Consider the following 11033-nt stretch of genomic DNA (forward strand, 5'->3'; position numbering starts at 1 on the left):
TGGGAGAACCGAGTTCTAGGTCTTTTAATCATTTGAATTACAACTTAGACCTTTCTTGCTCATTTTACATTCTCTAGATAGATTGCATTTCATTTTGTTTAGTCTAGTTTTTAGATATTCACACTCATCCTTTTATTGTTGACTTAGCTAAGCTCAAGGATTAGAACAATTAGTAATCTTCTTAACTCCTTGTGGGATCGACCCTCAATTTTGCACAACTATAAATCGTGCACTTGCGAGGTTTAATTTGATAACCATCACATATAAATTTTGGATCTCAAAGGCGATTTTTGGCAATTTTTGACTCCAGTAGCTACTGGATTTTGGAAAGTGAAAATTTAGTTAAAAATATGAGAAGTCGCTATGATTTTCAACGGCTTACTACGTTCTCATTTTAAAAAAAAAAAAACACTTGACAAAGCCGCCAATATCCTCAGCGGCTTACATGAATTTCACGTTTTTGCGTACTCCAATACCTACTGGATATGGGTTGGGTGAAATTTTGATGAATACTAGGTAAAGTCACTAAGAAGGTTAGCGGCTTTGTAGAAAGTTCGGGAAAAAATAAAAAGTGATGACGTGGACACTATAAATCTAAATAGTTTCAATTGATTGCTAATTACCTAATTAAGTTGTTAATTAACGCTAATTAACCAAAAAAATCTTGTTTCTTCTTTCAATAATTGACTAGTATTGGTGCCCGGCTTCGCCCGAGCTACCTCTACTTACCATTAATTTTTTTTTTAAATTAAATAAAATTACTTAAAGTTGTATAACCCATAAATTTATCATTAATATATTTTTCTATGACATATCCTTAAATTACGATGAAATAAATTTTGAGACAAATCATCTACTCCCGCTATTAATATTTTACTCTTATTAATGAAACAATAGTATACCATTTCACTACTTGCCCGTAATCATTGTTACTTTCACTACTCTCGCCGTGGTTATTGTTACTGTCACTAATGCCGAATTAATATCGATGATTTCATTACTCCCGTCGTAATTATTGTTACTTTCACTATTGCCGCATTAATATTGATTATTTCACTACTCCCGTTGTTGTTTCTACCACTTTCACTAATCTCGCTGATAATATTGTTATTTTTACTATTCAAATGAGTGATTATTATCATATAACTATATCCAATGTTTCTACAATTCTTTACTTACTGACGAAATTACTTTTACTACTAAGGCATGTAATTTTAAGCGGATTATATATTTATACAAATATATTACATATATATGCATTAAATCAAATCGAAAGAATTATGCAATATTATATATTATGGAATTTTAATTTGAATCATTTATAACCTACTTATATTATATTTTTCTATGTTAAATAATTAATATCTCTATATATCTAAATTTAATATATAATTTTATGATGATAATAATTAATATCATAAGTGTGCATTTTTATACTAATTAATTATTTTATTTTAAGAAAATTAATTATTTCATTTTAAGGAAATTGACCATCTTAATTAATTATTTTATTTTAAGGAAATTAACCATGTTTTAGTCTCTTACAAATGTTTAGGAAAATTACTAAACTTCTATATAATTTAATTTTAACCCAAACTATATAATATTTGCATTGAGATCCATTAATCGGGTCCATCACACGGTGTTAGTGATTTAAAACTATAATTTAATTTGTTTAACTTTCTTTAATTACATTAAAACCCCTTGGTTTCTGGATTTAATACTCCGTATATAGTATTGATTTGGTCAACAATTATTCTCTCTTCTATATTTTGGGATCGTTTGTACAATTGTACCTATGTAGTTTTGCGCTTTCACATTTCTACCCGGCCTACTTTTCAATATCCCCACTCATACCCATGTATTTTCATGACTACTCCCAAACGTAACCTTATTGTTTATTTTATGTCTGCTTCGTTAACCGTCTTATTTTTTAGTTACGGAGCACCCAAATCACAAAATATTCAAATCTATGTTGTAAAAATAGAAAAAAGGCTAAAAAAATGGGTGAATGGTGGCTCGAAATGGGTTGGGTAGGTTGAAAATGGGTTTGTAGCGGCTCCATTATGAGACAGAGTAGCTCACAAATATATACATATAAGTAGTGGGTCGATTTTCGACTGATTGAGACAAAGGTGGGTTTGTGGCGGTTCAAAATTTAGTAAGGGTGGACCGAAAACGGACCAATGGTGACCCTAACCGTCCCTAAGACGATGAAAGTGGTGGTGGTAAGGTGGATCGGCATACCAATTACTACGAGTACTTGAAATAATAGCAAATCCACAATATAAGTTGGACTTAACCAAATAATAAGGAAGGAAGAATACACCACAATGATCTTTTTCACATGATACATATATACTTTAATCAACGTACATGTAAACATTGAATAATAATGCATATTGTAGGCTGCGCTACACAACCTATGGATGTTGATGAACACCGAGCTCCACTTGTTTTGTTTATGAAATTCTCATTCGGAGGATCCTTTTTCAACCATTGACGATTGATCCTCCTTCAAAAAAAAACAGCAATCCAAACAAAACCTATATTCAGTATAAGATGAAATAGCAAGCGTATCAAGCGTCGTTGAGTTAGATAAAAAAATATACAACAATGATATTACATTCGTGCCTCGAGGGATCCGGTAAAGGGTGCTAGAAAAACATTTGTCCAATCAATGTTAGGAAACACATCGAGACTATATCTGAATAATTAAAATGAAAATTTCGTATATACAAAATTGTGTTGTGTGATTGCTGGTTGTTACGCTTCTTTACTACACTAGAAGCGCAACAATCTTTTGTGTCATTTTCGCTTTATTCTTGATTTCTATCATGCTTTATAGTCAAATAATATTGAATCTTTGGCTCCATAAAAAAATGGAAAATCAATCAGAGATAAAAACACGAAACACAACAAAATATCATACCATTAGGATGAATGACTTGTCCAGTAATGTATGACGAGCATTCATTGCTGGCAAGGAAAACATAAGAAGGTGCCATTTCGAAAGGCTCTCCTGCTCTTCCAATGGGCGCCTCCGAATTGAAATTAACAACCTTATCGACCGGGAGCGAAGCCACTTGGAGGGGAGTCCAGATGGGGCCCGGTGCAACCCCGTTCACCCGAATTCCCTGCTTAAGAAGCTGCAGGGCGAGGCTTCTGGTGAAGGTGACGATAGCGCCTTTGGTGCAACTGTAATCTAGTAAGTCTGCATTGCCTGCGTAGGCTACTACCGAAGTTGTGTTGATTATGGCGCTTCCTTCCTTCATGTGCTTTAGCGATTCCCTGCATTTCAGAAGATTATGTGGCAAGGCAAACAGGTCATCAGTTTCGCGTTTAAATCAATAATAGATTATAGATTATACATCAAAGATAATACAAGAGTAAAATAAAAATAACTCCCTTTTAAAAATTCCAGTTTTTTAAAATTACTACTTTAAAATACAATTTTATTAAAAATTGCATTGCTTCAAAACTCTAATTTAGATGACTTGTTCCGTATATTTTTGAACTTATTCTCCATAATTATATCTTTCAAAGTATATAAATTGCCAAAATTGGCTAAGTTACAAAAGGAATAAGTTGAAAAACATACGGAACAAGTCATCTAAATTGAAGTTTTGAAGCAATGCAATTTTTAATAAAATTGTATTTAAAGAAGTAATTTTAGGAAAAAATTATATAAGGGAGTAATTTTAAAAAACTAAATTTTAAAAGAAAGTTATTTTTAATTTACTCATAATACAAATCATAAATCTACCTCGCCATGAAGATATAAGCATAGATGTTAGTCTCAAATGTCCTCTTAAGCTGTTCTTCTGTAATATCCAAAATACTTTCAGTATAAAACTGTACAGCAGCATTGTTGACAAGGACATCGATGCGGCCAAAAAGGCTGGCTACTTGCTCAACCACTTGCTGGCATTGGGCTTCAGACCTCAGATCAGTCGGTATTGCGACAGGATCACTTGCATCACTCGCCTTTGCTTGTTTTATAAGAGCAAGGGCGTCATTTGCATCTTGGTCCTCTTGTCCTGGTACATAGGTAAAAGCCACGGTTGCGCCTTCTAGTGAAAAATAGTAGCATACTGCCCTTCCTATCCCTGAATCACCTCCTGTTACTAAGGCCACCTTTCCCTGCAATTTGTCACATATTCGCAAATATAAACCACAATAAAGATCTACAGGGTATTCTAATGGTCTGATATTTGAGTATACATTTATTGACATATAAACCATTATAGGAGCCGTAATTTGTTAAAAAAACTTTGTAGTATACAGTTATTGACATATATTCCTTCTGTCACAATAATTTATTTACCTTGATTAAAATACATTTTTTAAATAATAAAAATGTAAGCAAATGAACAATATAAATGGAGTATATAGTATGCGTTGAAATGGACTTTTAAACATTTAGGAAAGAATAACACGCAATATTAAAAGCATCCACTCTATTAGATATTCCTTACAAACATGGATTTTAGATTCTTAAAGAAGCGTTCTCTCATTAAGTTATGTCACATATTCACATCATGTCACATGTATAGATATATGTTGTATTCGACTATTCGATCCTCACAAGATAATACTCCGTATCATGTCGTGTACATTACATTCCTATACTAAAATACTAAATACTCCATAATTTATTTACATTGATATTAATTTATCAGGAGCTCGATTCATCACAGCATGTCTAACCTGAAGTTTGTTGGATGGTTTATAATTGGGATCGACGGAAATAGGGAGAGGAGTCATCAAGTACTGTTTGCCTGGTTGTGTATCCTGCTGCTGCGGTGGGAATGTATCACCTTCACTAGCCATTGAATTATTAAGGATAACTCTCCTCAAGTCAATCCTAGTATTAAGGAAGGAATCAGTTAACAACTCCTTCCCATAATCTTCTCCTATTATCTTGCACATATCTAATATTCTATAGTAGTTAGTTATTGTGTTCATATTGTAATCTCAAGTATATATGGTGGAGAATACACAGCTCTCACTCCCCAACTCAATCTAGACGGTATCACTCATCTAACTTCTCCCCCTCATACTCCCGAACACAATGGATTTGCTGAGCGGCGACATCGACATATCGTCGAAACGGGCTTAGCTCTTCTTACTCACGCCAAGCTCCCTCTTACTCTATGGCCATATGCCTTCTCGACAGCTGCCTATTTAATAAATCGTCTCCCTACTCCGTCTCTTCAAAATAACTCGCCCTATTTCAAATTATTTAATCAAGACCCTAATTATCTAAAACTTCACAGCTTTGGTTGTCTTTGTTTTCCATGGTTACGGCCCTACAATAGTCACAAACTTCAATCCCGCTCTCTTGAATGTGTCTTCGTAGGTTACTCACCAACCCAAAGCGCTTATCTCTGTCTCGATCCCACCTCCAATCGTATATATACCTCCCGACATGTGAAATTCTACGACGACCAATTTCCTTATTCCCGTCTCCTTAATCTCGCAACAGCTCCCACGTCCATGACGGCCTCGGATTGGTGCTCTCTGTCCATACCCATTGTCTCCTCTCCTAACCCGTTACCCAACCCTAACCAATTACCCAACACCCCTGACCCGTCATCCTCCCCTGTCTCCCCACCCCTCACTGACCCAATTTCACCTGCCCCACCCGTGACCAATATCCCCACGACCTCCCCTGCCATACCCCAAACCACACCCACCAGCTCGCCTGTACCGCCACCACCCCCACCCCCACCTATTCATGTCACCCGTCTTTCAAATAATATTCGGAAACCGAATCCAAAATATGCAAAACTGGCCTCTGTTCCGTCCCAATATATTACCCCCACGACTGTCAAGCAAGCTCTCGTCGACCCTCTCTGGCGAGCAGCTATGCAGTCCGAGTACGATGCTTTACTACGCAATGAAACTTGGTCACTTGTCCCACCCGACTCCGCTCCTAACACTATAGGCTGTAAATGGGTCTATAGAGTCAAATATAATCCCGATGGCACACTAAAACAACACAAGGCCCGTCTTGTCGCCAAAGGCTTCCATCAAAGACCCGGTCTTGACTACTCCGAAACCTTTAGCCCAGTTATTAAACCCACTACCATTCGCCTCATCCTTTCCCTAGCCGTTACCCAAGGTTGGTCGATTCGACAAATTGATGTGAATAATGCGTTCTTACAAGGTACCTTACACGAGTCTGTCTATATGATACAACCTCCTGGGTTTGTCAACCCCGACAAGCCGTCTCATGTATGCAAATTACGAAAAGCACTCTACGGTCTCAAACAAGCCCCGCGTGCTTGGTATACCGAATTACAAAATTATCTTGCTGCCTATGGTTTTCGAAAAAGCATTTCGAATTCTTCATTGTTTATTTATAATCGTCCTACCGTCATGCTATTTGTTTTAGTGTATGTGGATGATATAATTATCACCGGTTCTTCCACCAGTGAAGTTACGAAGTTTATTGCTGCCATCTCCCGCCGATTTTCTCTTAAGGACCTTGGGCCGCTTTCCTACTTCCTTGGCATGGAAGTAACCCCGACATCCCGTGGTATTCACCTAAATCAAACCAAGTATATCTCGGACCTCTTAACCCGTTACAATATGTCTGATAGTCACCCATCCTCCACACCCATGCTCAGTCATCCGCCTCTTACTCACCTCCCTGCTCAACCGATTCAAGATGCTACCAATTATCGCGCACTAGTCGGAAGTCTACAATACTTGTCTCTTACCCGACCCGACATTGCTTACCCGGTCAATAAACTTGCTCAATTTCTTACCCATCCCACTGCCACTCACTGGGTTGCCCTTAAGAAATTACTTCGATATCTCAGTGGTACACTACACCTCGGTATTCATCTGTTAAAGGACACTCCTCTCAATCTTCATGCCTATTGCGATGCTGACCTAGCTGGCGACAAAGATAATTATGTATCAACTACTGGCTACATTGTTTTTCTTGGCAAAAATCCCATTTCATGGTCCTCCAAAAAGCAACGTGCCCTATCCCGCTCCTCGACTGAAGCTGAATTCCGGGCAGTTGCGGACACTACAGCTGAAGTACTATGGTTGAAATCATTGTTATCTGAGCTCAATATTCGTCCTACTGCAGCTCCGGTTTTATTTTGCGACAACCTTGGTGCTACTAGCTACTCTGCTAATCCTATATTTCATTCCCGTATGAAACACTTAGCGCTACATTTTCATTTTGTTCGGGAACAAGTCCAGCTAGGAACTATTCGAGTTCAACATATAAATGGTGATGATCAATTAGCAGACTCCCTCACGAAACCCCTGCCACGGCCGCGGCACTCGTTGCTTACTTCCAAGATCGGCCTCACTCTCCGACCGTCCATCTTGCGGGAGCGTATTAAGGATAACTCTCCTCAAGTCAATCCTAGTATTAAGGAAGGAATCAGTTAACAACTCCTTCCCATAATCTTCTCCTATTATCTTGCACATATCTAATATTCTATAGTAGTTAGTTATTGTGTTCATATTGTAATCTCAAGTATATAATGTAACCTTGTTACTGTAATTCATTATCAATAACATTCATATTAATCCTTTATATGAATTACCTTCCTCAAATTCAAATTGCACTCAACTTCGTAAACAAAGATAAGCTAACTACGTAGTACTATTTTGCTCAACTTTGCTTGTAAGCATATATATATATATATATATATATATATGTAGGTGCAGCTCTGTATTTATATCATTATATCGACCAACCACTCTCCTGCTCAACTTGTACATAATAATGCTGGATTTTTATCCAAACAAACGAGTATTATCCACGTTATAATTAATATTAATTTTGCGCTGCAAATTTCTATTTTAACCAACTTATGAGGTTTCCGGATAACGCATTATGACGGTATTAATACGGAGTAAGACAGTACAGCAACCCATAACAAGCATACGTTTTCTAATTTCCAACTTGTGGTACTGATGACTACATTAGCTGGCAAAAGTTTACCCGACCCGATAGAATCCTTAAATTTGAGCAACCGAAGTCGGCTTGAACCAACCCGAAGGTTAAACGATAAACCGATGTAACCCGAAATAATATTACCCGAACGGACTTGTGACTTGAGTACTTGACCCGTTTCGCCACAAATCCGAACTGTATAGTCAAGTTATCATTTATAGTTCAAGAAATTTGATTTTATTGAGATAAATATTCCAGAGATTTCTTTTTTAGTTAAGGGTATACAAATAAATTTCCTGGATAATGATGCGGCGCTACCGGGTGGCGCTTAATTTCAGCGCTACCAGGTGGCGCTTAATTTCGGCGTCACCCTCTCACATGCATCTCTTATTATTGGGGTCGTCACTTATTTTGTGGGATCCATTATTTTGGGGGTCCATATTTATTGTCTGTGAGAGGGTGGCGCCGAGATTGGGCGCCACCGGGTGGCGCCGAGATTGGACGCCACCGGGTGGCGCTAACTCATTATCCTTTCCGAATAAAAAATACCGCGTAAAAAAATTGGAGTGTTTTGGTATAGAGTACTCCCTCCAATTACCTATCTTTGCCCCATTTCCCATATAAGGCAAAGTATTTGTGTTTGCCCCATTTGTCAAATTTCCTTTTTGAGACATGCAAATGACCATATGGTCCTTGTGGCTCATTTATATTTACAATTATTGCCACTCATTAATGGGCCTAATTTTTGGGTTTCTAAACACTAACCCATTGTTAATTTACCCAAAACTAAACACTAATCTACTCTACACTAACTACTCCCTCCCTTTTTTTGGATCAGTCCAAATACTCCCTCCCTTTTGTTTGGATCATTACAAAACTCCCTCCATATTTTTTTGGATCAACCCAAAACTCCCTCCATATTTTTGGATCAACCCAGAATTTATTCCCCCACCTACCCGTCCAATATGAAATCTATGAAAACCCTAAAATTCTCAATGCTTCTCTAGATCTTTCCATTTGCTTTGTTTTTTCCGCCTTATCTTTCCCTTTCTTTCTGCCTCCTCTTCTTCTAAAAACGTTTAATCTGCCTCATCTTCTTCTAAAAACGAATAATCTGCATCACTCCACAAATATTTTTCCATTACTTTTGTTGTTGATCCACTACAAAACCTAGATCTTTCCATTTGTTGTTGTAATTTCAGGGTTTTTATGGCACCTAAGCATTCAAATTGTGGGCAAGAGTGTCTTCAGTGTGTGTTGGATTGGTATATGCTTGGTTCATCAGGCGATGATGACGGAGAATCTTCATCTACCCAGATCTCGCTACCGCCTACGAGGATTGTACCTGACTCACTAAGTCCGTCTGATTTAGGCACTCAAGTGGGCGAAACGGAGTTCGATGATGCTTGCTCTTCCTATGTGCCAAATACACCTGGATTTGAAGAACTCTCCAATGAGACTGGCGATAATGAGCCTGATTTTGTGGTTCATGAAGAGAAAGTTGTTCTCCCTGAGCCTGACTTTTTGGTTTCCGAGCCTGAAACAGAAAGTTCAAAGAGGTTTAATGCTTATGTGAAGAGGTTCATCGATAGGCAAAATAAAAAGGAGGCTGCGGCCGTTGAGTTGGTAAAAAACTTTATCTCGACACTGTTATTTTGTTTTAAACGTTACTGTTGTTCATCTTATTGTTTATGTCGACGTTGTTTTTTCTGCTGGTGTTTTCTGCTGGTGTTTGCTGTTTATTTGGTATAATGAGCCTGAAGATGTTTTCTGATGGTGTTTGTTGTTAATTTGCTGTAAAAGTATAAATCATTTCGCTGTTTACTGTCTTCTGTAAAGTTGCTCTTGATACGGGTATTTTGTCTAGTCTTCTGTCTGATACCTAAACATGAGTCTTTTGTACTGGTTAACTTGATCTTTTGCAAGATGCTTGTTCATCTGTCTGATCTGTCTAACTGTCTGATGCCTGTTGTTGTTGTTGTTGTTGTTGTTGTTGTTTTGTACTGTACTGTCTCACTTGCTCAGTTGTCTTAGTTTTTGTATTGTCTCATATGCTTGTGTTGTTCATTTTCTAAATCTGAATTTGTCTACCGTCTTCTCCAGTGTACTTTCTGAATCTGTATGACGTTTAGGTTGCTCAGTGATGACAAAACCTTACTGGTTTGAGAGCTTTTGTACTTAAGTCAGTGGCTATTAGAGATTACAAAATAACTTCACTGTCTCACTTCTATTTTATGTCTGATGCATGTTGTTGATGTCTGCTGGTTGTTGATGTATGCTGGTTCTGATTGTTCAGTTGCTCTTTTTACAGGTTTTTTGTCTCTATTCTTCTGTCTGCTGGTTGTTTTGTTCATTTTCTGAATCTGTATGACGTTTAGGTTGCTCAGTGATGACATTCCTTACTGGTTTGAGAGCTTTTGTACTTAACTCAGTGGCTATTTGACAAAGGTAGTAAGGCCACCACATGGTATACCATTTGTTGGTGTGTCTGTAGGAGGCCTTAGTACCTTACACAACTCAATGATAAGGTCATTTAGGCCCGAGAGTTGTTTTAACAGTGTTGTTGTATGTACATCAGTGATGGTTCAATTTTTTTTGGACTGAGATGTTGCTCAGTGATGATGAAACCTTACTGGTATGAGAGCTTTGATGGGGCAAAAGTTATGTTCAGTGCAAATAAATTGAATTGAGAGTTTTGGTAAGGATTCCACCATAGTATTTTCAAGGTTTGTGTTATGCTTTTATTTGTTTATGTAGGAGGTCTTTCATATTCCACCACATGACAGTTTGAATGTAACACAAATATCTTGAAATGCTCTGGATTTAGGAGACCTTAATCATACAATATGAAGGCTCAGTGATGAGATTGCTAAATGCTTTGAGAGCTCCTTCCCTTTCATTACAAAATATTGTTCAGAACCATGCATAACTTGTCCATATTAGAGATTACAAAATAACTTCACTGTCTCACTGATGTTTATTATGTAAGCACTCCATAATAGGAATGCTTCCATTATAAACATTCATTACATTGCCAAAAGACCGTGACTTCAGTACATTACTTAAATATTTTACAACAAAATATGAATGTCTTCATTTGCAT

The 11033-nt window shown here is 37.3% G+C and overlaps 1 protein-coding gene across 1 annotated transcript; it reads right to left on the reverse strand.

Moving 5' to 3' along the window:
• Positions 1 to 2375: 2375 nt before the first annotated feature.
• LOC141628584 (glucose and ribitol dehydrogenase-like) lies at positions 2376 to 4947 on the reverse strand. Its single transcript, XM_074441708.1, has 4 exons — positions 4711 to 4947; positions 3767 to 4143; positions 2933 to 3291; positions 2376 to 2515 (listed from the first exon to the last, which is right to left on the reverse strand). The coding sequence occupies exons 1-4, from the start codon at positions 4930 to 4932 to the stop codon at positions 2493 to 2495; spliced, it is 981 nt and encodes a 326-aa protein (XP_074297809.1). The 5' UTR covers positions 4933 to 4947; the 3' UTR covers positions 2376 to 2492.
• Between the last annotated feature and the right edge of the window lie 6086 nt (positions 4948 to 11033).

This window comes from Silene latifolia, chromosome 2 (genome assembly GCF_048544455.1).
Source record: "Silene latifolia isolate original U9 population chromosome 2, ASM4854445v1, whole genome shotgun sequence".
NCBI classification, from domain to species: Eukaryota; Viridiplantae; Streptophyta; class Magnoliopsida; order Caryophyllales; family Caryophyllaceae; genus Silene; species Silene latifolia.

What these genes read in the sequence shown, in the direction of transcription:
- LOC141628584 (XM_074441708.1), bottom strand. Translation starts at nt 4,932, where the DNA reads ATGTGCAAGATAATAGGAGAAGATTATGGGAAGGAGTTGTTAACTGAT. An exon ending in AACCATCCAACAAACTTCAG is followed by an intron (nt 4,144 to 4,710) that starts GTTAGACATGCT and finishes GACAAATTGCAG; the next exon opens with GGAAAGGTGGCCTTAGTAAC. An exon ending in ACAAGTCATTCATCCTAATG is followed by an intron (nt 2,516 to 2,932) that starts GTATGATATTTT and finishes TTTTTTTTGAAG; the next exon opens with GAGGATCAATCGTCAATGGT.